At 42.9% G+C, this 27,863-nt stretch overlaps 1 protein-coding gene across 3 annotated transcripts in view; it reads left to right on the forward strand.

Moving 5' to 3' along the window:
• nhsl2 (NHS-like 2) overlaps positions 1-27,863 on the forward strand; it is a 149,517-nt gene that overhangs the window by 62,084 nt on the left and 59,570 nt on the right. The window contains exon 1 of one of the 3 annotated variants that reach the window (XM_084344655.1): positions 9,541-9,675. The exons of the other annotated variants lie outside the window; for them this stretch is intronic. Coding sequence (XP_084200781.1) covers positions 9,597-9,675 — 79 coding nt within the window. The 5' untranslated portion in view covers positions 9,541-9,596. Of the gene's footprint in view, positions 1-9,540; positions 9,676-27,863 lie in introns of those variants that run through there. 3 annotated transcript variants of the gene reach the window in all.

Here is a 27,863-nt window from a genome sequence, read left to right on the forward strand (position 1 = left end):
CCAGTTGCCTCCGTATAGCTTTAGATATACGACCTGGATGATGAGAATCTTTACCAACATATTTACTCATTTGAAGAAATACCAGCTTTACAACCATCGTGGCATCTTATATTTTACAACTGATGTTACATTTTAGTTATTACAGAGAGTAAAGCACTGACAAAAGGTACCGCTGGGTATCTGTATCAAATTCAAGGCACTGTATCGGTTCAAATGTAACCCTAGACCCTAGAAGACTACCGGGACTAAGACTACAGAGAAAGATGTCTTTGGTAGGGGTCAATGGATCAAACCATTCAGAGACCCTTCCTGCTGTGTATAGAAGCATCTTTATAAATGTCTTCTCAGTGTCTTGTTGTCTCTCTGCTCTCACACACCTTGTAGACGTCCCTCAGTCGTGTCCTCTCTTCCTCAGTTCATCCCTCAACTCTTCTGTTGTTGCTTCCGTTTTTCGGGTCGATACCATCGTCAGAATTTTGGCCTTGGGTCACTGGACCAATGGACAAGCCTGGGAAATCTTGAGGATTAAGTTGTAACACACAAACACACACACAGAAACACACACAGTTTCACACTCACCCACACACACAATACATACTGCGGTTTATTATTCAAGTCGTCTTCAAGTCGGTTCATATTTAAATACAACATTTGCATACAAGTACAGGAAGTGGATTCATACCTGCAGGATGTAAGTTAACACACACACAGACACAGACACACACAGACACACACACACACACACACACACACACACACACACACAAAAGCAGGATTAAGGGCCACGGACGGCTTTAAGGATGTGGTGGTCGGCCAATGAATGTGTGTGCGCGGTGGATCACGGTGTAATCTCAGTTATTCCCCTGGCTTGCTCTCTCGAGGCATGAACACACACACACACACACACACACCAAACACACACACACACACACACACACACACACACACACACACACACACACACACACACACACACACACAAACAAACACACACACTTTTTGGTGCGTATCAGAGAGTAATCTGTGCTGCTGTCCTGACAGAGTCCTCGCTCAGCAGGAGTCATTAAAGAGCAGTTAATTACCCATAATCCACTCTGGGCCAGATGTCTGCTCTGTTGGAGTGGTCGGACTGTGTGTGTTTGAGCATTTGTGTGTCAATATTCGCCACCATGCGTCTTCCCTTTCCATGTATTTCCATCCCCATACATGCTTGTTTCCTCCCCTTGCGGAGAGTCTTGTTCTCGGTCGGCGTTGCTCAACCGCTCCCTCTTTTGTCTTCGCCTCTTTCTGTTTCTCTGCCCACAAATCTGTTCATCCCTCCCTCCCTCCTCCTCCCTCTCTCCTCCCTCTCACTCTCTCGTTTCGGTTCATACTCACTCGGACCCGGAGGGAATCAGACTCGACTTGTTGCGGTCTCCACAGCAGAAAGTTAGCGGTCCAAAGTTCCTGTCTGAGCCACCTTCAGGTACTGTGCTCTGGTAATATACAGTGTGTGTTTGTGTTTCACTGCGATTCTTGTGGCATTGAATGCAACATGATACCGTTACAGACTTTGAGCTGTGTTTGAACTGGTTGCTTGGTGATTAAAGAAGCTTTATAGTTTTATGGTTATTTTCAGGTTGAAGTGTTAACTTGTTTATCTCGGAGGAAAGTTTATTGTACAACTTTCAGTTTTAACAGGGTTGAGCCTCAACGACAATCCATCAAAGAGTAACTGCGAAAATGTTTATTTGCTGTTCTTAAATGCAAATTTCCATTATGAAATAATGAGCGAACAGTTCGTTTAGTTTTTCAGTTTCTTCTCATAGATTATTTACTAGCTTAGCTTGCACAAGTTCAGAAAATCTTAGAAACTTCTTGATCTTAGACACCTTATCACGACCCTTATTTTAAGGCAATCCACAATGTTTTCCCCAACCTAACCAGGTGGTGTTGTTGCCTTAACCCAACCATGTCTTGTTGTTTTGGTGAGTCACTGGGGTGAATCCATTCAGCCGTATAGGTATGAGCATGTGTTGAACGTATCCTTCAGTACCTGTCTATAAAAATTCAGGTTTTCTGGGCACTTCTTGTCCTCGTTGGTTTAAAAGTCATCCAAAGTTCACAGCTTGGTTTTCTTGCTCACATATTCAACTTCAGCAACAAAGCTGCACTGCAACAGGTACAGATTTCCTGTATTTCAACTGGTCACACCAGCATTTTGAATTTTGCAGCATTATCACAGGAAATCAGGTCAACTTTGATAAAGTTAAACATGCAAATTCACGTTGATCATGGAGTGCTGACTTTTGAGGGAACGTAGAGCTGGAGAGTTCAAAACAAAGGACTTATTTGCTCACTACAGTTCCTTCGGTGTTAGCAGTTAGCTTGCAAGCTTCAGTCTACCGACCAACCTTGCTTCTTGTGTGTAGTAGTAGTCTGTCAGCAAGCCTTTGACCTGGTCTTAAATAAATGAGGCTGTAATCAACAACTTGTTCCATCAACTTAAACTTAAATTCAGGTCAAAATTCAAATCCAGTGAAAGCTGGATTAACAAAGTTTGGCTGAACCACTTCTGTGAGGAAGAAATGTAGTTCACGGCCGCGTTTCAGGATAAAGTCGATCAAAAGTCAGACGGTTCTCCATCACTGCCAGCGTGCGATGTTTACTTTCGCAACTTTTAACACTCTGAGGTGTGCAGCGTGAAGAAAAATCAAAGGTTTCACACATTTTTTAAACTCAGCGAGGGGCCTAGTTTCAAAACAAAGTCTCTTGTCCTTGAATAACCTCCACACCTCTGATTTTCAGCCTTGTGACGACTCAGCTGGAAAGTTTCCTCTTGTAAAAAATGAGGTGTCGGTGGTGTTTAATTGACTTGGAAGAATCACTCGGTACGACTAAACCAGATTTGTTTGCAATTTTCTACACCTCAACACCACTTCTGTGTGTCTGACACAAAAACAAATGATGGTAATGCAGCGTCTCTGTCGTTTGTTTGAACTGGACCAACAGGTAGATCATTTCTGGTGTCATCTTTCTTTCCTCGCAGCGGCTCTTTGAAAGCAGAATGCCGATCAAACAGACCGTGGCGGGGGTAAACAAAGCTTGAATACTGTTGGTAAAGAGAAAGAAAAAGGAGGGAGAGCCTTTGTTTGTTTTATTCTGATCCCTCGTCTCTCTCAAAGCAAACCACAAGCGTATTGTGAGGAGGTTTGGCTCGGCCTGCGCGGCATTGTTTGCATGTTGGTTCAAGGTCGGGCCTCGAGATAAGAAGACAGTAAATATTATGGGTGTGAAAAGAAAGTAAGTGAGATTTCTTATCAGTCTTGAGTCTTGAACTGAAGTGATAGATCTTCTGGTCATTCTCGTGTGAATATCTGGGACAGAAAGAGAAAAAGATGGAGGCTGAAATGATAAAAAAAAAAGAAGTGGTTCAAGAGAGGAACGACGGGGTGTTTGATAAAACCAGTTGTCAGCACGAGACAATGAGAAAGAGAGCAGTCGTCCTCTGTTCTTCACAGCGATGGCTGACAAGACGCAGCCGCTCGTGTGAAATTGATGCCGCCGACTTAACGAGATGTTGAAATAATGGCTGTGGCGAAACGAGGAATCAGCAAGAAAGAGACCAGCCCGCTCTCTTAACAGCGCTCCGTTTCCCTCCCGAGGGGCCTCGGCGCCGTTACGTAAGCGGCGGGATCGAATATAGGCAAAAGCTGAAAGCGGTCTTTGTGGGAGGCCCGGGGATGAACCTGGATTAGGGACGGTTTAGGGATATTTGTAATAGGGAATCCCAGAAGATTTCACAGCGCAAATATGTTTCTGAGGAAGCATTAACTGTCTCATTGCAGAAGGACAGAGTTGGAAGATGAGGGTTCAGCCCCTTGTGGTAGCAGCCGTCCAGATGTTTAAGTGTCCTCGAGCAAGGCACAGGAGCAAAACCAGCTCCTGTGAGGCTGTTGTTGTAGCTCCCCTCCATGTTTAAGGCCGATAAGAGGAAACCAGACTTTGTTTTCCATCAGGTTCCTTCATAGTTCATGGACAGAAGAGCTTTAAACCTGCATTATTTCTTTTGACCAGCAAGTCCACTGGTTCCAAAAAGAAGTCTGATTCAATGTAAGCTTATGAGAAAATGGCACCACTTCTCACTTGATTTATTACCTCAGTAAACAGTTTCCTGAAGAGTTTATGGTGTCAATCTTTAGTTTCAAGTCTTGGCTACGTTGTGATTGATAAGTCGCTATCATGGTGTGTCCTCAGGTTCTCAGTCAGATCTGAAATGACAAACTTGAGGCTTCACAACTGAGGATGTATCCCAGTGACTTTGGAGATCAGCAGCCTTTTCCTCCAGTGCCTCCAGGAGGTCCACGTGTGTGTTTCTGAGCAAAACTTCTTGAAAACTATTGGATCGATGGGTGATTGATCATTCATGTTCCCCTCCGAATGACTTTAGACCAAAAACTTTGGTTTATGACCAAATACAAGCCAAACTAATAATCTCATCAGCCTCAGGTGTACTTTGTGTTTGCGAATTAGCATTTGTGAGCATGTTAACACACCAAACTAAGATGCTGAGCATGGTGAACTTGTTAGCGTGCTGACTTTAGTACTAGTGCTAGCATGACTGTGGACTTTTGTGTTTAGGTCAATAAATCAACTATCTGATTGTCTATTGACAGAAAATGTGTTTCCTTTAGTTTTATTGGACTGTTTATTAAAAAAATCTCTGGTTCCAGCTTCTCAAATGTAAGGATTTACTGCTTTTCTCTGTTTTATATCATTTTAAACTGAATGTTCTGGGTTTTGGACTCATATTCTCTGTAATAAAACAAGGATTTTGAAGGCATCGCTTTGGATTTCAGGTGGATTTTCGATTGGGATCTTTCTAGACTAAATGATTAATTGACTAATCAAGAGAATAGTCAGCAGACTAATCAATCATAATGTAATCCAAAGCCCTCGATGAAGGTTTAAAAGCCTGGGCAAACTTCTCTGGAGTCAGCTCTAAACTCTGCACTGAAAAGAGCAGCGTCAGAAACAGGCATCATCTGTCCTGCAGCTGATCAGCACCTTTGAAACATGACCCGTTTCATTAGAACAAAAGCAATAATGATCCAAAGAACAAGAACAATCTACTAAAATGTGTCTTTGGGGAGAGGAGATGAGCTGTGAAGTCATTTTTCTCGGTGTCGCTGCTGAGGCTGCAGCTCTCTGCAGAAGTTTACAAGCAAACCGCCCGGTGAGCAAAGTCCAGCCTTGTTTCTCTGGAAGAAAACAGGCGGAAGTCATCGAGCTGGAATCTCGTCTTCATTTCCTTACTTTTGATCTTATCAGCGTATTACCCGAGAAAAACAAATGTGATATGCATGAGAGGTCGACATATCAGTTTTACGATCAGACAAGGTCTAATTCAGTCATGAAATCCTGCTAGACAACAAGTTTTACTACGGAAAAATGATCCCTACAAATAAAAGCTCTGCAGTTTCACAGATCGTCACTGTGTGAGTGAACACTGACGACCCAGAAACCAAAATATGATCCTTTTAGTTATTCATGATGAGATGACACTTTATTAAAGGTGCAGTATGTAAGTTATAAGTGGCCAAGAATTGTCAGAAGCATACTCAAAACCACTAGGGGGCAGCATTTCACAAGAGCAACAGCTAAGTGCTGCTAACTGTAGCTAGTTAGCTCAGCTATGAATCTCTGCAACACAGTACACAGACATCACAATATCAAAACTGTTATTTATTTACATTCTGTTGATACATTTAGTTAATTTTTGAACGTTTTCATCTAAATTCGGACATAGTGCAACTGTAATCTCATGTTTCCTCATGTTTTTAAGTTGGATAAACATCTTATTTTGCTTCTTTGTGCATCCGTTTTATAGATTTGGTCAAATAATTGCAGAAACGTTTGTGGAAAAATGATTAATAAGACAATATTGAAGAACCAATACTCCAAAACATTCATCCCTTCCGCTATCAGGTTACTAAATCCTGATTTTAAATTGCATTTTAATATCTGTGCCTTTTGCATGATTTCAGATTTATGTGTATCAAATGTCTATTTATGTATTTTTTTTTGCTTTTTATCTCGCTGCCCTTCACCGACCTCTGTGTGTTCGTTAATCTGTGACAGGTGACTTATTGGATGTTGCTCGTGTGATTGTGGACGAGTGAGCTGCAAATGAATTGTCCTCTCTGGGATCAGTAAAGTTTTCTGAATCTGAGTCTGAATACTTAAAAGAGAAACAAAAGACTTTGGGAAATAAGTAGAGCAACATCTCAAAAAATAACCCCTGACTTATAAAGCAGACTATAACTTGCTAAATTTTCACGCCAGCAGTAAATACGGTCGCGTGGGTGTGAAATCTTTTTCCAGACTGTTGATATTTTAGAGCACATTCAGCGCCTTCGTCTATCAGCTGTTAATCAGGATGTGTGATACAGCAGCGAAGAAGACGAGGAGGAGGAGGTGGAAAGGTGACAAGACGGAGCGGAGCTGGAGGAGGAGGAGGAAGGACAGAGCAGATTTATGTGGCAGCAGGTTCACTCTGGTTGTAACCGATCGATATAAAGACACGGCGAGAGGGAGAAGAGTCTTACAACCAGTATTTTATATTTAGATTACAGTTTACAGGCGCTGAAAAACACTACTGAAGTTTGCTGAAAGAAGTGGTCCACACTTAATACACTTAATCTCCTAATGCACCTGCACTAAAAAATACAATAGCAGGAAGTCTGATGTCGCTAAATTATTAAGACGGCTGTCACAGACTCAAATCCTGACGGGACATCCTACAGTTACCCCGAGGGTTAACACTCTACAGAGGAGATGCGGCACCATAAGAGGAGAATATAACATTATATAACATATTTCGTGGAGACGAACATGCCGGACAAAGATGGAGAGTTTAGGAGGTGAAGAGTTTTGGGATGTGAGTGGAGCAGAGAGGACAGTTATGGCCTCCAGTGCTTTCTGCTGTTTGTTCCTGCCAAATGGACTCGACTCACAGGATCTGTGTGTGTGTGTGTGTGTGTGTGTGTGTGTGTGTGTGTGTGTGTGTGTGTGGTCAGGTTTTGTTTATGGCTAACGGCGACCTGTTTTCTGTCTCTGTGTGTGTGTGTGTGCATAGTTTCACTTTAAGTACTCGTCTTTATATTATTTTGAGACCGTCTCAGTCGATGACTACCACCGCTCCGTTAAATCAGCATCAGCGGCGGCGTGCTGGTGGAGGCAGCGCTGTCTGACCTGGGCGGCTTGTTTATCTTCATTAGCTTCTTCTGTTTGTTGTCTCACAATAGTTACATCTGCGTCTGTGGCAGCAACATGGCCTCTGCAGCAGAAACATTACAGCTGTTACAGTTCGTGGTGGCTGGTTCCTCCTTTCCTTTCCTTTCCTTTCCTTTCCTTTCTCCTCTCCTCATTCAGTATTCTCCTCGTTTCTTCTCTCACCCTCTCAATCTCATTCGCTGTGCCGCTCACTTCACTTTCAATTTCTCTCCGTCCGTCTGAACCCCGTCTTCATTTATTCATTCCTGACTTCACTCTGCACCTTTCTTTTCTTCTTCCTTCTCTTCCCACCTCCATCACTTCCCTGCAGCCTCTCTTTCTCTGCAGTTTAACTATATGGCCAAAAGTATGTGGACACCCAGACTTTACACCATGTGTCTTATTTAACCTGCTGCTAACAGACTCTCCTCTGGATAGTGGCTGCAGGGAGTTGCTCCAAATCAGCCACATGAGCACCAATGAAGTCCAATAGATCCACACCAAACTAGAAAACCATTTCTTTAACTGCTGTGTTGAGTTTATTGTCTGAAAATGTTGAATCTGAGCTTCTATCTTGTTAAATTTTCTCTTTTGATGCAAACCACGAATATGTTGAACATGTTGAATATGTTGAATATCTACATTTCTTTATGTTCAGTTTGAAATTGTATCTTGTGTTTATGGTCTATGGTCTAACTTTGGGTTTGTTAGCTGCATGAAATGATCATGCTTTGACTTAAAATACCTAGTTTTGTCAAAATGATCAAGGCGTTTGACTCCTACAAATGTTGAAACCATCTCTGGCTTGGCAGCCGTCCTCAAAGTGATCTCGATATGACACATATTGTAGAAAGAGTGATATGATTCTTATGGCTCGTACAAGTTTGAACACACCTGTGGTTTGCAGAAACGACTGGTGACTGGGCTGTTTTGTTGGAGAAATGTTTTTGGGAGTCATATTCACAATGAAACACAACAATATCTATGTAGAGCTGATGGCTGAAACAAAGGAAGACCAAATCTCACACCTGACAGAATGAGCACAACAATATCTGTCAAAAAAAAAAGATATTTTTTTCATATGAAGCAAAATATTCTAGAAAACGTGCAGGAATTTAACTCGTACACACAGTTTAGCAGTTAGCTAAACGTGTTTGGATGAAGGTCGATGCGGCAGTATTTTTGTAAAAGCTTGAAGGATGATGATTTAAAGATGTTCAGGAGGAAAACAGATCAAGTGTCTCGGCAATCTTGAAATATTCTGATGTGCATTAACAATAATAAACGGTTGTTTAATTGGGCCTCAAAATCCTGGAAAGACGATTTAACAGGAATTGACTGATTTTGGTCTGAAAATATGAGTTTGAATGCTTTTCTTCTTCAGTAGTATTAATTAACAATGTTGACGTCTTGTGAGCTCGTGAACTTCACTCGACCTCGGCCCCTGAAAGCACTCAGACAAAAGTATATGGACGGCGACGTCGTCGTACTTCGGGCCACATAGTGCATCTCCTCTGTTTTCTGGTCACATACAGCCGATAGCGAGCCAATCCATCTCTCTCCGTAGCGACCCCTCCCCTTTTTTCTTATTTCTCGCTCTACCTCTTCCACTCATCCCCCATCTCTCCCTCTCTCTCTGTCTCTGCCTCCTGATTGGCTGCTTCCTCGCCTGGCTCTTTATGAATTGAACAGCAGCGGCTGGATGTGACTGGCTGGAAGCTAATCAACACAACGAATGCTCTCTCTCTCTCTCTCTCTCTCTCTCTCTCTCTCACACACACACACAACACACACACACAAAATATACGCACATGCTCATCGGCAACAGCCGAACCTTTCATTGAAACGTGTAGAGGTGCTCACACACACTTTCCTCCTCTCTCACACTCATGTTCACACACACACACACACACCGGCACACAGCCTGCTTTGTCAACAGCTCACGTAGCGCGTTGCACTCGGGCGAGCTCGCACACACACACACACACATATATAGCGCAGGACACACACTCTCCTCTCTCTCCTTCTCTTTCTCGTCTTCTGTCACTCTCTCGCTCGCCCTCAGCCGCAATCACATGCCGAGCTTCACACACACACACGCACGCACACACATATAGACGTGCGGTCACACACACCGGGATGCGGTCGGCTCTAGTGATGCTGTGACGCTCTGTCGTCCTCTCTCTCTCTCTTTCTCACACACACACACACTTTCTTGGTTCGTCTCGCACACTCGCACGCTTTGACACACACACACACACACACACACACGTCGTCAGCATCTCTCAGTCAGTCAGTCAGTCAGTCAGTGTGTGTGTGTGTGTTGGTGGTATGAGGCGGTGATGTTTTGGGACAGGAAGAATAGTATGGGCAATTCCCAACGACGGCCCAAAGGAAGACACAGACCCAAATCGGCAACAGGTACTTTATCTTTCTATTCCTTGATCCTCCATTTGTCTCCATCCGTCCGTCAGCCTTTCATCCCTCCATCCATCCATCCGTCCGTCTGTCTGTCAATGTGGCGTCCACTCAATCAAGAAATGTCTCGCATCCTCCGTCCATCCATTCACCTTTCCTTCGTCTGTGTGACACATTTCCCTCACACACTCATCCACAGATGTTCCTCTCTGCGTTCATCTTCCAATTCCTGCATCCCTCCGTCCGAAACGTCTCGTATCCGGGTGTCCGAAACATCCGTGCACTGTCTGCACACCTAACTTGGTGAAACCTCGGCGTATCCACTTGTCTGCCTTTTTTGCATTGTTGCGTCTGTTCATCGGCCGATTTCTGCGTTCAAACCGCCTCATGTTCAGGGGGCTCACGCCCATACATCACCCCTCCATCCACTCGTCAATGCGTCCTCTCCTTCATACGTACATACATGCACATTTCTCTGTCCCCGAAGTGTTTAACTATTGATCTTCATCCCTCCATTCAAGAATGTGTTCATGTTACTCTCTTTTCACTCCATCTACACAATTTTCCCGTCTATCTTTGCCGTGTCATCCGTTGTGTCTATGTCATGTCTAATAATCAAGTGTTTTATGTCCACGCATCCATTTTTTATCCCTTCGTTAACCCTCCATCCATGCATTGTTCCTCCACACACATGCCGGTCAGCCTCCATTCATTCCATTTCTATTGATCGAGTATTGCTGTGCCATCACATCCATTGTTACGTCCATTGGTTTTATTCGCCGGTTTCTGCGTACCTCAATCCAGATTGTCCCGTATTAAAGTCCCTTCAAACCAACCACTCATCTTTTCTTCCATTTAAGCTGGAAAACCTGTGTGTATTCCATGAATCTATCCATTTCCCCCAATTTCTTTATTCCTCGTCCAAAATATCTTAAATCTAAGTGTCTCATGTCCATGCATCTCCCTTTTTACCCCTCCTTCACACCAATCATCTACCTCTTCTTCCTCTCACCTGTACTTATTCCATATATCCATCTATCTTGTATTGGTTTTCAATCCAACGATGCTGTATTTCGTCCATTTTCTCCCAATTCCTGCACCCTCCCTTCCAAAATCTCTCATATCAGTGCCCCATGCGTCCCTCATTTCACCCCTTTCTTCAAACCAACCACTCATCTTTTCCTGCATTCATGCTGGAAAACCTGTATTTATTCCATATATCTGTATATTGATCCATGTCTGGTATTGGTTTTCCATCCATTTTGCTTTGTTTCATCCATTTTCCCTGATCTCTGCACCCCCCCATCTAAAATATCTCAGATCAAGGTGTCTCACATCAATCATCTGTCTATTGATCCATCTATTTAGTATTGTTTTGCCAATCCATTGTTCTTGTTCTGTCAATTTATCCACCATTTTCTGCATCGTCCATTTAAAATGTCTCATATTCTCTTGTTTCACCCATTTTCTCCCAATTTCTGTGCCCCCCCACCCAAAATATCTCACATCAAGTTGTCTCACGTCCAAATATTCCTCTTTTAACACCAACCGTCCATATTTTCTTCCATTTACTCTTGAAAACCTGGACTTATCTGTCTCGTATTGGGTTTTCCATCCAATCATACAATGCTTTGTTTCGTTTTCTCCCAATTTCTGCACCCTTCAGTCCAAAATATTTCATATTCAGTCCATTGTTCATGGTTCTGTCCATTTATCCACCCACGTTCTGCATCCCTGCTCTAAAATTTTCACTTCTTCCTTCGTAAAACCAACCACTGAACTTTTTTCATTCATGTCGGCAACCCTGTATTTATTTTATCAATCAATTCATCTATTGATCCATCAATGTAGCATTGGTATTTCATCCACTACCCCACCAATGTCTGCTCACCCCCCAACCAGAATATGCCATATAAACGTCATGTGTCCTTCTTTTTACTCCTTCATAAAACCATTAATCCATTCTTCTTCAGCCCACATCTGTATATTGATATCTCTATCGAGTATTGGTTTGCCATCCAATCCGTTCCTATATCATTGATCCCTTCCATCCATCCAATTCGTCCTTTCGTCCATTTTCTCCCCTTTCTGCATCCCACCATCCAATATATAACCTAACCCTTTATAAATGTGCCTCACGTCCATGCATCCCTCTCTTTTCACCTCTATATCAAACCATTAATCAATTATTTTCCTCTATCCACACTTTAGCTTGAAAGCCTTTCTCTGTATCTGTCTATTGATCTGTCTATCAAGTATTGGTTTGCCATCCAATCCGTTCTAATGTCCATTAATCTGTCACTCTTCTCAGCCCTCCATCAAAAATGTGTAATAGTCATACTGTCATACATTCCTTGTTCCATCCATCCATCCATCCATCCATCCATCCATCCATCCTTTCCTCTAGTCATCTCTTCCCTCGTCTGGCTTGCCAGGTTTGAATGAACTAGGTCAATTGGTCTTTTGCCTCTTGGCGTGCGACTGGGCCGAGAGACTGAGTGTGTTTCTGTGTGTTTCTGTGTGTGTGTCATATACAGTCGTAGCTTTCGGTTTAGTGCTGATGCTGCTGAGCTGAGTGTGTGTGTGTGTGTGTGCAAATACTGAGGTTTTATGTTTCACACATATTTCTCATACCGCTGCAGTCTCGTGCATGCAGGCGCGTGCGTTTCGAGGGTGCTGCACTGCCTTCGTCCTGCACGGCTGGATGGGATTACTAGTGGGCTCTTTAATTATCTCTGAGGGCGAGCGAGGCAGAGATAGTGTGCGGGAGAGAGAGAGGGGAAGGGATACGAGAGGGAAGCGGAGATGACAGCCCTTGTAAATCTGCCCCTCTTACTCGCTTCCTCGTCGGACGAGAAAGGAGGAAGAGGAGAGAGGTTGGAGCGAGAGACGAGGAAAATGAGTGGATGGCATGATGAAGAGCTGGGTGGATGATGGGAGGAAGAAGAGAAGGAGGAGGTGGCTTTTTTAAAACACACACATGCAAAGTGTTTGTGTGATGCTGCAGAGCTGCACAGAGCACACGTTTCAGAGTAAACACACCCATATGCTCACTCTCATGCTGTCCACACACACTATGTGCATATGCCCTGGAGAACAGTGTGTGTGCAGGAGTACACATGTAAGCTTTAACACAAACCGACAGCCAACCGGCTCTGCACGCACCTGCCCGTGCTGCAACAATCAGCACGAGAAGCTTCTCGATACGTTTGACCTTGACTTCAATCAGCATCCGTATAGGCGTATTTATCGCCTTCAGAGGTGATGCTCGCATTACTGTCAGCAGGTGCTGCGCTGTGTGTTCCAGACAGTGTAATTTACCGTGATTACTGCTACGATGATGATACGGTCAGGGACAAGAGGCGTAATTGATGCTTAATGGGCAGAAGGAGGAAGTGCGTTTGTCAGGAGCGAAGGAGAAAACAACAGCATCCGTCATGTAGTCACTCAAAACCACCTATGTTGAAATTTACCTGCGAGGACCTCTTGTGGCTTTTTTGAAAAATGTCCTCTGTGAAGCAGAAATGGAAGTGTTATGATGATGTTATGACGCAGCAGAAGTCGGGGTCGGGGTTTATGTTCGCTCCGTGTCAACTTTGGTTTCTTTTTACCCCCCATTGTGACTATAAGGTTAAAGGCTGTGGACACTGAGTGGGAATTGTTCTGTCAAGCTACTATTTTCAAGGTCAAGGATGAACTCTGGTGTCAAACTTTTCAGCAAACCTACGGAAGAGGCCAGGGAGACTTCCTACGTCTGAAATCCTATCTTAACTCAGTTTACGATGACATTTTGGGTTTTATACTGTAGGTTTAGCTCTTAGGATAAAAGCTTGTTGGAGAAGCTGACACTGTTGTTAGCCTATTGAAGAAGCTAACACTGATATTAGCCTGTTTGAAAGGTTAGCGTAGATATTAGCCTGTTGGGGACGCTAACATCGACGTCAACCTGTTGAAGAAGTTAACGCTGTTGTTAGCCTGTTGGAGAGGCCAGTCCTAAAGGTGCTGCTTTGATTTCCTTTCTTTTATTTTCAGTCAGAGGAGTTTTAATTTCCTCTTTGGTCTGTTCAGCCGTAACTGCTCACAGTAAAAAGCCAATTTTTTCTTGTTCTGGTTATTTTCCTTTTATGTCTTCTTCAGTTTATTACCAACAAACTGAAACCGACGAGTACAACACTTCTGTTCAGGACAGACCTCCTGAGTCCATTTGATTAAACAGACGATTTCAGCTCTTTTAACTTTTATCCATTTGATCCTGTCTGATCGTTTAGTTTCATTTTTCCCTCTACCTTTATCCCTCTCTGACTTTTACCTTCTGTTATTCTAACACACACTCTCTTTATGTGTTTTTCTTATACTGGGATCAGACTTCATGATGTTCTCCCGGTGTAGTTGGATTTGGCAGATGCTCGGTGTCTGACAGTGTGTTGTTTTGTCCCGTGTCGTGTTTCACAGCCGAATACAACCACTTATGCATCCAGGACACCTCACCTGATCGGAACGACAAGCTTGTAAACATTTCGTTGGACTTTTTTGCAATAGTTTGACACCATGTACAGCACAAAGCCTCGGATGCAATGGGCCTTAACGTTGATAATTGCTGAATTTGACTGCATTCCCTCCTGATCCCTCATCTTTTGGACATAATGCAGGTTGTAGGACCTCAAGCTATGATCTTTGGGGGTTTCATTTTCCTCGTCGTTCTGCTGTGTTCCAGGTTTCAAGTCATATAAACATGATAAATCTGTCAAATTGTTATTACACCATTTCCTGATAGATCAGCAACTGTAAAGATGACGGATAGCATAAATCCTAAGAGACATAACTCCATATTTTAAGGTAAAGCAACATATTTAATACCCGTTAGCCCGTGACTGCTTCTTCAAAGTTTCTTCTAACAAACTCTTTCCTGACTTTGTGAAGTTAAAGTTTTCTTCCTTTGCTGTAATCAGTCGGCGATTTGAGGGCAGATGAGTGTCGCCCTTGTTAACAACCTGCCATCACTCGACACGTTCGGTTGGAGACCTAATTTACCTGTTGAGCCACAGACTAGCAGATAGCATGAGATGTTTGGTAGATATCCAAGATGCTAGCAAAGCAACACAGTCAGACCACTGTGTTTAAATATGTATCTTGAAATTATTACATTCATTTCAGCTAGAATGTAAAAAGGAAATCTTCATCTTCCATTTAAGTGCATTAAACCTTAAATCTACTTCAACATCCATTGATGGAGACATGTTGACCATCTTTGACAGACGTGTCGTGTGATCTGTCCGATCATCTCGCTTCATCTTTCTGTCCTTTTTCGCCTCTTTCCCACAATTTTCCATGTGACTCTTTCACACTCCCTCCTCTCTCGCCTTCGGTTTCGCCTCCATTTTCACTCTCGTCTCGTGTTCGTGTTTTGTTGCCAGGGTGCTGACATTCTAATTCTTGCAAATGAAACACATGAGCGCACGCAGGTTCTCCATATGATGCCTATTTCTGTGCTCGTCTGCTGCTACGCAACCGTTGTCCTTGTGATCACCCGATAACACTCATCCTTTGTTCCTGTTTCCAACCTCAAAAATGCCAAAACATTTTTTCCCCACTACTTTTTCTTCTACTTTGTCATTATTTGCTCTTTTTCCATTCACTCGCTCATGCTGAAAGGCATGACCACACACACACACACGCGCGTTCTCGCACACATGGCAAGCATGTTCATTCATATATTTTCAGATGGATGATGTCATCTTCAGCAAAGCCAGCAGCACCCTGCAGCAAGAGAGAGAGAGAGAGAGAGAGAGAGGGTGGGAAAGAGAAGGGGTGTGTGTTGAGATAATTGGATGGAGGCGAGGAGGAGGAGGGTGTAGGCGAAGCGATTGAGAGATCAGAGGCGAGATACAAGACGTGAGAAAGAGCAGCGAGAGCAGAGAGATGCAGGAGGATAAAGAGAGCGAGAGAAGATGCTGAAAGAGAGACAAAGAAAGCAGAGGAGAAGAAGAAGAAGTCAGGCAGGAGACAGGAAACAGAGCCTGGGAGTGAGGCTGCTGCTGCCATGGCAACCCTACAGGTGTTAAAGCAGGTCAATTGGATGCCGGTCGGCACCCTGCCAATGACCAACAAGCGTGTGTGTGTGTGTGTGTGTGTGTGTGTATTCACAAGTTTGTCCATTCATTACCAACAGTGTGTGTGTGTGTGTGTGTTGCCTACTGATCTGTTTGCCGCATGGCGGGCGTATCACATGATGACCGGTCTCGAGTCAAAACTGTGTGTGTGTTGATGACAGGAAGTGACAACAGCAGCGGGAAGCTGGCTTTGTTTTGTGCGGTGCAGCATGTGTTTCAAACTTCAATGTCATGAAATCACAGATAAGCAGTGGTGGCGGAAGTATTCAGAGCTTTTAACTGTGAAGCGGTGCACCCCGCTTTTGCAGCCACAGAAATGGCCGGAGGTAGCTGCCACAGGAACATCTCCTGATGGGAGTCATGCTAACTCCAACTTGGACTTTAAGATGGCTCCTGGCTAATGTCCAGTCACAGGGAAATAAAATGAACAAATGCAACAGAAAATCAGGGAATGTTTTTGTTGACATCTTTACAGAGACCTGTCTCCTCCTCAACATCCCTGAGCAGCTGTAGCACAGTCTTGATGGAGATGTTCAGAGATGTTGAGGTGGAGACAGGTCTCTGTAAAGATGTTCCAGGAAGTTGAGGTGGAGACAGGGCCCTGTAAAGATGTTACAGGATGTTGAGGTGGAGACAGGTCCCTGTAAAGATGTTATAGGTTGTTGAGGTGGAGACTGGTCTCTGTAAAGATGTTACAGGATGTTGTGGTGGAGACAGGTCCCTGTAAAGATGTTACAGGATGTTGAGGTGGAGACAGGTCCCTGTAAAGATGTTACAGGATGTTGTGGTGGAGACAGGTCTCTGTAAAGATGTACTGTAACAAATAAATGACAGAAAGACAGTGCTGTGTTTTTTTGACTCGTCTTGAGTTGATCTAAATTTCTCTGAAGTGTTTGTATCCTTCTTCTCTCAGACTTCAGTGGACCTGACTTTCACTATAATGCAGATTTTGTGGTATTGCAGGCTGTAGCTTATATCCCTCTTCTCTCTCATAAAACCTAATGGTGCATCGCAACAAAGGAGGATGGAGACAATTAAAAGCAGATGCTGCTTTAGGACGTAGCTGAAGCCTTGTGCTGCATTTCAACCATTTAGAAAGTTAAGAACACAATATGCTCTGAATTTAATTAGTCGAAGTCAGGAGAAAACTTTTGGAACAGAAAGTTCGGTTCACTTTTCAAAAAAATGTTTGTGCTTCTTTTGTGATTTAAGATTGTTTTTAGGTAAAATAATAGAAAAAACTGAGAAAAAGTTAAAGAAAAAGTCACTTTAATGGACTGCAGGATATTTAAAACCAGCATAAGAGCATGTTAAAAATAAACCTTCGTCAACGTGACTGCACGTAAGATCAAAAAATGTCTTTGGAGGAGGAATTAGCATCATGAAAAGACTTGAGCTGCTTTTGTGCAGTACTGTCATGTGTCATTATGACCACACTTGAAGTGCTTTATGATGAATAAATCGTAACTAACATCATAGAAACTGTATTAAACCCTCATAAACTATGATTTGTAGGTGAGAAATATTTGGCTGTACACAGAGTTCACAAGTTCAACGACCTCTGCAACCGTCTTGTTTTCTCCGCAAACTTTTCTTCATCACGACACTGAACACCGAAGCCGAACTTGCTTGTTAGTGGAAATCTGTTCAGAGAGGTTTGTGCTGGTGAAACCTCGGAAAAATCAATGTTTGTTGTTGCTGAGTCACAGTCATGAAGCTCAGAGGGGAACATGCATATTGGATAAACACCCACCAACAACAATTTATATCACTGCAAACAAATGTTTGGCTCGTTATCACCGTCGAAAGGTGAGATTTCTCTGCGTATTTAGACATCCACAGAGCACAGTTGTCATATTTATAAATAAAACCATGTAACTGCAAGCTTAAAATATGACTGCATACAAAAACGGTATAATTTGCCTCTTAATCTGTAGTTTACCCTGTGATTTGGAAATGCATTTTTTTCCACCTAAAAAAACTTTCGTAAAGTTTAATAAGAGGGCTCCTTTAATAAAAGCTCCCCTTTAATATGCTTTAATATGCAATTAAAGGTCTCCTTTGATTAAACATCAGAAAGCTAAAGCCAAAGCTAGCTCAAAACTGTATTTTTATTACGGAAAATCGGTGCATTTTTAAAAGAAAGTTATTTTTGTTGTACTTTTACAGTGTTTTTTGGGCCCCTGCTGCTGGAATATTACCATTTTTGAACCATTCTTTTAAAAACAAACTCGGACACAGATGGCACCGCTCTCCCACCTGAACCACAAATATGCAATCGGCTACTTTCTTGTGCCTGCCTAGAAAAAAAAAACCCTTCCCTGTGTCTCTGGTCTCAATAATGAGTCCAGGTGAGACATTTTGATCCTTAATTATACCCCGGGTAGACTCCCAGCTCAGCTCCTCTCCTCCTCCAGAACTGTTACCATTCTGCACCGCTGTGCTTTAAATCCATTTCCACTGGAGCCGCAGTCTTAATGGTGACTGAGCGGGCTCTCCGGTGCTGTCGGGAGTTTAGTGCCTTGCTGAGAGGAACCTCAGCTGTTGTATTTAAAGGCGGAGGGAGCATTAATCATTTGGACTCTCGGTGGAGGCGATCTGCAAACTCAGCGCCCTCACAGTCCCGGCCCGGGCTCGCCAACACTTAGGCTACTGTAGCTTCCAGATAACACCTGTCAGCGACTGTGGTGCCTTAATTCTTCCTTTGTCTGGTCTTTTGTCTGAACTTCGTGGCGTTTTCATTGTATGCATCCTCTCTGATGTTTCACATACATGTTCGTGTGCAGCACGCATTCATAACTACAACGTGCGAGCGCTGCCGGTCACTCTTGTCACCTCCAGTGTTTACAGGAAGTAACTGTTGAGGAGAGGAAGGAAAGGAGCCGGGCTGCACCGACAATAGACGTGATGGAGGAGAGGAAAGGAGGCCGAGAACACTTGAATGTGGAGATTATTGTTTCGGATATTGCTGCACATTATTTCAATACTAGAGGAATAATAACAGGTGGTTCCTAGCAAAGAGTAAATAGTATAAAATAGTTTTGTCAGTCTTCTTATTTTAGATGAAGACTGAAGTTTACAAGAGAGTTTAAAGAGTAAAGTCAAGAAAATGCTATCTAGTTTTGCTGTGGTTGCAGTTGCTAGGTAGCAGGAAACAATTTCACCACGATAGAAGAAAAAGGTCAAATTGAGAGTCTATTTCTGTGAAGTTCATCCACGTGTCACCATTTCTCCGGCTCTGACTGGACGGTGCAACTCCACTGAAGCGCCGTCATTGAGTGCGGCAGACCCGTTCGAATCGCCAAACTAATTGGAGATGTGGGCTGCGATTCAGAGTTCTGAACCGGAGTAGGCTGTGTGGAAAATTGAGATTTAGTGCAGCAAATCTGTGCTGACCCATATTATCGAGTCATGTCTAAGACGTTTGAACTCTGAAGAGTTCCACTGCCCCAATTTGGTGTGTTGGTGTCTCGTATCTTCTTGGATTTTCTTATTTTCTCACTTTGTTGCTGCTCAGGACGCTTTACCAACCCAAAATGTGGCTATTTGACATCCTGGGAATGAGACTCAACAATCAACTATCTTTGTGGTGCCTTTAGGAACAGCTGGGACAAATCCTACTGATCCTAGTTTAAAAGTCTTGGAATAATATTAATATGACGTGAGCTTCAGTTAGCTTTGACTACAAATAGCAAATGGTAGAAATGTCCTTTAGAGGGAGACTTATTATTTTGATACTTTGAGTACATTTCAGAGCCTGTACTTTATTATTAAAGTCTCAAGCTACTGTTTTGCTGTGAAGCTCCAGAAATGTTTTGTAGAAACTTCACCTGACTTTCCATCAGAGGTAGATAATGACCAAAGTTTCATTTTTTGGGTGAACTTGTCCTTTAATGGGTACACTGACCACCTGCACGATCTCCTAAAAACTTTGTAGATTCCTACAAAGGTGGAGGAAGGAGAAGGGGAAGTGTGAGGAGGGAAGAGGAAGAATGAAAAAAAAAAAAGAAGGTGGAGGCTCAACACCCGGCACCGTCAGCTTCCTCCCTTTCTCTCCTCTCACACCAGGAGCGAAAACTTTCCCTCAGTGTTTCTTTCTTTCTCTCCCTCCATATCTTTCCCCTTCACCACAGCCTGAATGAGTCACAGGGTTTACCTCAGTGGGCAGCCGGCCTCTCCTCCTCCTCCTCCTCCTCCTCTTCCTCTCCTCCTCTTTCCCTCTCCACTTTTCCCTCCGAGTTTACATGTGTGTGATAGTTTCGGTGCCGGAGACAGTTCAGGAATACAGACATGGAATTTTTCTGGGCCAGATCAGGTAAGAGACGCCGGGAATGTTTTGGTTTTTTTAGAGGAGAAATGAGGGATTGTTAAAGTTTTGGGAAGTTGGAGCTGGGAGCCTAGTGGTACTGACATGAAGAGGGCAGCTTCTTCTCACGATAAGGAGATCTCAGGAATGTTACACTTGACATTAGTGAGGGTAACGTGACCACGTGTGTGCATCGTTTCTACGAGTTCACGTGCAGCGATAAACGCATTTTTTGCACACATGGCAGGAGTTTAGCACTGGTTGATGTGTTACATGTGTGTGTTTGTGTGTGTGTGTGTGTGTGTGTGTGTGTGTGTGTGTTGAGGTCTGGCATGAATCCTCTCACAGTTTTGAGAGGCAGGAGCAGTGTAATACCTGGTGTTTGACACAAAGACGAAGAATTTCACAGGTTGTTAAAAAACAGGAAAGCATCTATAGTTGCAGAATAACATGAAGATAAACAGTTTACAGTGAACAAACAAACTTTATTATCGTCTTAACTTCTTGTTTTCCATATTGGACGGCTTTAAAAAGCTTAAATCAAAGTCTTAGTATAGAGTTTTCCCCTTTTTTCCCCCGTAATGGCTGGAAAAATGGTCTTTTTCCGCTCTGTCTGACAGTGTTATTGTTGTGATGCTGACACTGAGTGAATGAAATATTCAAACATGGCTGCACTGTTCAATCCACTGGAAACATCAGAAGTCATTTTCCATCAAATTTCAGATCTCCACTAAAGTTAAAAGTAAAGTTCTGCAGAATTGAACCATACTTGGTTATTACAGCCAAAAATATATCAACACATCCTCAAGCCTAAACAGCTGAATAGGTCCATTGACAGCGACTCCCAAACAGTATGCAGATGGATTAGGTTTAAACAAGAAAACTACCTGGTTAGGCTTAAAATAATGTTACGTATGTTGACTCACCACTGACTACTGTTTTCATAAGGGACAAAGGCAGCAGTCTCCTGAATGAAAGTCCTGTACTTGTTTTGCCCACCCATACGTCCTCAACCTCTTTTGCCTGACTTCCTCCTTTGCTGCTGTAATTATTACAACAGCAACTAGAGGTAGACACCAAACCAGAAACTAAAGTTTGTGTCGTAATAAGCTGCTTTCACAGTTGAACCCTAAGGTTGTATTTCTGATGAGGACGGGCTGCAGTAAACATACAGTCATGCTCAAGTTTCTATTATTATTCGATTTAATTTTCATCGTACATGCAGGAATAAACATGGCGTCTCAATACTCATAAACTTGAAACCTCTGGATGTTTTTGACAAGACGTCAAGACATTTTCCAGCAGTGTTAGTGGCAACAAGAACAGATATTTTTCCCTGACACTAATTCTCCGACCCGACCCAGCCTCCCATTCCCTGATAATTAGGGAGGCGAAGGAGTTGGTTTCTTCACTGAGAAGTTGAAGGTGTGCCAAAAAATGGCATTTTTGTTTTCTAGTCAAATTTGTGCTAAACTCACTGAAAACATTGCATTTCCTGTTACTAGCCTCCTTCATAATAAAAGTCAACTTGTATTTTCGCCATTAAATGTCTTTAATGTGACGCTGCAGCGGCAGGAAATGTTCCATTTTGCATTAGCAGTAAATTGATACGGCTCTCCACAGGTAGTGAGCGTCTTTTCTTGTAGAAAGCCCGTCGCCCGTCGGGTGTTTTCATGAGTTTATAAGCCCGTAGAGTTTTTGTCACCATGGTAACCCTGCTGTACAGTATGTGTCAGTGCAGGAGGAGCCTTGGAAATCAGATATTTAACAATAACAAGTAAAGATATCTTGCCAGAGGGACAATATTATTATAAAACCAGAAAGTATGACCTAGATTACTGTCATGCAGACGTGCATGCTTACACGAGACAGATAGCTTAGAGTGTGTTTATATGTGTGTGTGTGCGTTTGTGTATGTGTGTGTGGGTGTCATCCCCTCTGAAAGGCTCTTTGTGTATCGCACACACTTTGCACTTTGTTCGTCTTTCTCGCCTTCGAAAAGTCTTCACACATGGCTGTAAAGTTGTTGCAAGGTCAACCGAGGTCATCTGTGGCAGCGTGTGCTTGTTGCCACACACACACACACACACACACACACACACACACACACACATACACACACACACGATACATTGGTTTGACTATGTTGCTGAAATTGCATTTCGACTCTGGCTCGGTCACAGTGTGGTTTTGAGCTCAGCTACAATGGTTTCCAATAGAGCAATTATTATAATATCCTGCACGCACACACACACACACACACACACACACTGCACTCCAGTATGGAAAAATGAAGCCCACGGTCACATGCTACCAGCACACACACACACACACACACACACACACATACAGTATTTCACACACTTAAACATCATGATCCACTCACACACATGCATGCCGCTCTCAATTTCTCTCTCCCTCTCTCTCTTTCTCATTCTTTCTAAATGTCTCTCGTCCTCCTTCGCCCGCTGCCCAAGTTTAATTTGAAAATGAAAGGGAAAGAAATCAAATCTCATCGAATTTTTATGCAGATGAGTCGCTAAATGCGGCGCTGCAGTCGCCGAATCGGCGGTGTGATGGATAGAGTGATGGGTGTGAGCCTGAGGAGGGTGGGAATGAGAGGAAGTGAAGAAGAAGGAGAGTGAAATCCAGTTTGTAAGGATGTTACTCTGAGTGAGGAGGACGGCGCTTTAGTTTAAGGTTAGAGAGGAAACAATAGAAAGAAAGAGGAGGTGATTTGTTGCAGAGATAACGAGGCGGACACTCGGCAGGTGCGATAAATCCTCTGCTGCAGGTAGAAAGTCTTCCTCGTCCTCTCTTTCACCCTCACACCAACACACTGGCCTGATGTTTGAACTCCTCTTGTGATTCGCCTGTAATGTTTGCATACTGGACCATGTGTGTGCTGGGAAATCTAAATTAAATGAGCGTGTAAATGATGGCTTTGACCCGCGAGTGACTTTCCCTCCAGTGTTTTGGCTGCATATCATCAAGTGTGTGTGTGTGTGTGTGTGTGTGTGTGTGTCTTCTGGCCCTGCAACATCTCATTTTGACCCCCAACAGGCTCATTCAGTTTTGTAATTAGTTTTATGTCATTGATTAACCAGCAGACATTTGCTTTCATGCTGAGTGTTAGAGCATCACTACCACTGTCATGGCTAATTATGAAGCTGGAGCCATCTGTGATTAGCCTAGCTTATAGACAGCTAGCCTGGCTATCACGTAAAACTAGAAATAACAGTTACATTGTGTTAGTTAAAGAGCTTTAAAGGTGTTTTTAGCCGTAATTTAGAAGAAGCTAGGCTAATCACCTCCCGCCTGTAGCTCTTTAACTGGCACACATGCAGCTCAATGGACAGACTTTTTACCTTTCACAATAAGGGTCCAGATTACAAATCTTTTTTTTCTTTTTTTTTTAGTCATTGTAGTGTGTTTTTATTATTGTCATAAAGCGTTCTGAATATTTGTGATTGCTTATCAGCACAAGAAACTTATATCACATACGTTTATTTATAAAACATTATAGATAATGGCACCATATACAGCACTATAGGCACGTTACAACACATCATCAACATGTTCATAATGCGTTATAGACATGGGCTTCATAGAAAGTGTTACACAATCTTTTTTCCCTACTGAGATTGCTGCTCTCGAAAACAACAGGACAAAACTGGGAAACGCTTCACACAGCCCGCCGTCATACATACAAGTGAGGTTTGTCTTTTAAACACAACAACGCAGAGAGACACGATGTAGCTTTAACATTTCATGCTCAACAACACTTTGCTGCTTTTAATATTGCATGCCGCAGACTGCTCCACCAGGGAGTGAGGACGAGCTGTAATGGGAAGAGACATACTGTGCTTTTTTGTTTTGGCCTCCTGCCATTCAACAAAATGTAATCCTGCTCCGGCTGGGATATCTAGTTTCCACATAACGCACTCGTATTTTTATGCATCTGCGAGGGTTTTCCACACCGTGTGGCATTCTTGTGTTCAGTCTGAGTTTTGAAGTTGCGATCGACTTCACTCCGAGTCAGAGATGCACTGGTTTCCATCACTGTGAGCTACTGCTTTCTCCCAATACACGTATCTACCGTGGCTGCCAATTAATGATAATAACTGTTATGATAATCATTGTTGGTACTGGAGCTCCAGATCCAGAGCTGCTCCTCCCGTCTGACAGTTGGCCTCATCTGTCAGAGCGGACTACAGTCCCCACAGGCACCTTATCACCAGCTGCCAGGCCCTCAGATGTGCTCTGGCACCACTTCCTGTAGTTCCAGCCTGCTTTGATAGAGCTAACCTCGTCTGACTGTAAACTACAAACCCCACTGGCACCCAGAGACCGATACCGGCTCCCACTGTGACTCACATCCAACGCTGCTCATGCAGAGTCTGTTTTCTGTCATCCTGCCTTTCATTTAGGATTATTCCCACACTGTGGCAGCGTGTGTGTGTGTGTGTGTGTGTGTGTGTGTGTGGGTTGATGTTGTACAGACCACCTCCATTTACAAACACATATTGGCCCTGGAGGACCGTCCTGTCTCGGTCAGATTACTTCCAGGAGCCATTGTCTCTGAGGAGAATTTGACAGGAAACAGCGCTCTGTCTATTTCCTGCTCTGCAAACAAAACAGCTCCAATAATCACAAATCACTCTGCATCGTCCTGATAAACGCACCAGCTGGGATTCTTTTTTTTACCTGTATATCAAAGATACATTTAATATACTCTCAACAGTGTCTACCTTAAACACCAGAGAGTACTAACACCTTTAATTTATGTTTTTGAACTGTAAAATGTCCCGATAAGTAAATATTTTCATCGTTACGACCTCATTTAATCTACCACTCGTTTCAAGTGTCAGTACTGCAAATGTTACAGGTTGAATTATTACAGAATTTCAACATTTCCAGGTTAAAAGTCAGACTCGAGCACTACGATGCATTATAGACACCAGTGTAATAATGGGATTTGATTTAAAGTAATTATATAAAGCATTATGAACATTCAGAAGTGCTTAAAACTATAATAACACGGCACTAAAGGTGTATTTCTAACACATTCTAAGCATGTTCATAATTTCTTATAATGTGTTATAGGCATCGATGTGATAATGAGCTCCGACTATTATTATTAAGCATCATAAAAAGTGCTTTAAACTGATTTATAACTGATTATACAGCACTATGGGTGCATTATAATACATAATGAGTATGTTCATAATGCATTATAGACATGTGTCATACTGAGTTATTGATGATTATTGTTATAAAGCATACGACTATTCATAAAAGCCTGTAAATATGGTAATATCGGCACATTATAACACATTGTATCATCACATGTTATAATGCATTATGGACATTTTTGTAATAATATGATAATGACGTGTTATAAAGCATAATAAGTGTGTTCATAATGTGTTATAATGCATTATTAACATACTATAAAGCTGTATAATCCCAGTTATAAGCACGTATGAATGTACACAATGCTTTAAAACTTTTATTTTGAAACTTTGTGTATCAGAGTCACTGCAGATGTGATTCGCCTGGATGTTGACAGATGTTCTGAGTGTGTGTGTGTGTGTGTGTGTGTGTGTACAGTACACCTTGGACCATCTGTGTCCCAGCAGCAGGGCATGTGTATTTACTACAGGGGTCAGTGTGTGTGTGTGTGTGTGTGTGTGTGTGTGTGTGTGAGGTAAAGTGATAAAGGGAGATTGATGGACTGCAGCAGGACGAGTGTGCACTGACCTCCGCCGATGGGGGTCAAAAGGTCACGGCGAGCGACCTTGGCAGAAAGCGAGCTGGGCTGGTCGTGAAGAGGAATGTGTGCGCGCCCGTTGACCTTGGCAGACCTGTGACATCACTTCCTGTCTCTTTGCCGCAGTCTCTTCCTCTGGGGCGAGAGGCGGGACACACACACGGATACAAACTCTCCCTCGGCTTCACACACACAGAAAAAAAAAAACTTGCTGACCTCTGGTTGAAGTAGATGAGTCAGCGCTGCCCAGTGATATCTGCAGTGTGTGTGTGTGTGTTATCAATCACTGTGATAAATAATCAGTGACTCTGTGTGTGTGTGTGTGTGTGTGCATGCGTTGTGTTTGTTGTGTGAATTTACAGCCACAGTCGGTGAAGTGGCACACGGTCCATCCTCACAGTCTGGACATGAGTTAGTGGAGTGTGTTGAAGTTACAGAGAGGGCTGTGGGAGGAGATTGACCTTAGTTAAAGGAACAGTTCACCCAAAAAAATGTAAAAGAAACTCTCCTCCTCACGCTGATGGGTGAAGTTTCATAGCCCACGAAACATTTGTGGAGCTGCACGGCAAAACAGCGTTGAAGTAGATGGGGTAAAAACAACCTGCAAGAAAAAACATACAGCTCACTTGCCGTAATCCAAGTCTACAGAAGCCCAGAGATCCCAAATTGGTTTGAAAAGACACCCTTTTTTAAGCTGCCATCTATTCTGAGCAATTACTTGATTAGTTGTTTTCTTTGTTAAAAAAAGCCTCAAAGGACACCTTCACACTGCTTATTTTTTCAAAATAGTCCAAAATCAAAATTATTCAAACAATATAAAACTGAGTAAAGGGAAAAAGTAGCAAATTCTCTAATTGGAGATGCTGGAACCAGCTCTGTTTGGCTTTTTTGCTTAAAAAACATAAAATAAAGATAAGGTGCAATATCGAATTCACTCCAAACAAATGGGGGGCGAGTGAACTAAGGCTGCAGGTAATTAGTTAGCTCAGTTAGCTGTGCAGCTAGCTGGCTTGGACCGGGATCAGCCGGTGCTAGCTGGTTAGCATGCTAAGAGGGTTGAAAAATCCAAAAATGTGTGGGAAACTGACATAGAAATGTAGACGAACTGACAAAGAAAGAAGGAAAAAACACAGCTGTAAATACACAAAGGAGGGAAGACAGGTTAAACTAACAGGGAAGACAGAAAGGCGGGAAAATACACAAAGACAGGAAGTGTAAAACAGAACATGATACACAAAGATAAACCTACAAAATAAAAGAGGAGATGTCTAAACTAAAACCCAAAAGCGTGACAGTTCATCTGTTTTGTAGGCAAACATTTTAATTTGTGATAAAGTAGAAAATACTCAAGTAAATGTATTTAAATACAGTACTTGAGTAAATGTACTTAGTTACATTCCACCTCTGGGTAAAGACCAAAGTCTCAATCCAGCAGATTTTCCTCTGTGAAACGTGTTTTGAAGGTGATCATCTCATTTATTTATGCTAATCATCCCGTGCCTCAGCTTGATGTCTTACTAATTTGCTGTTGTTGTTAAACGCTCCACGCGGCACCTTCAAACAGCCGGTACAGCACAACGTCTCCGTGAGTTGTGCTGCTGCTGCTGACCTCGTTTCCACTTAAATGATGTGAGATTATCACCGAAGGAGAGTTTTAAGGGGATCTGAAGGGATTTTGTAGTTACGCAGACGAGCGCAAATTAAGATAAAGCTCATATTTGGGTCGGGGAGTCAGATGCTCGTATACAGCCGGCGGTGCGGCCGCAGAAAATGAATGACATCGCAGATTAGGAATCCTGCTCAGGGAAACATGAACGTGTGAAATCATCCTGCTTCCCTTTTTAAAGGTGGATCTTAAAATGACTCAGTCATTGGCAGGATTACACATGAGATCATCGCGGTCGTTAGTTATTCCACTCCATGTTCCTGGCATATCAGCACATTGAACCGATCTGGATTTGTTTACTCTAACAGTCGGTGTTTAAACTGCTATTTATGCAGG

Source organism: Pagrus pagrus, assembly GCF_965226575.1.
Source record: "Pagrus pagrus genome assembly, chromosome: 22".
Taxonomy (NCBI): Eukaryota; Metazoa; Chordata; class Actinopteri; order Spariformes; family Sparidae; genus Pagrus; species Pagrus pagrus.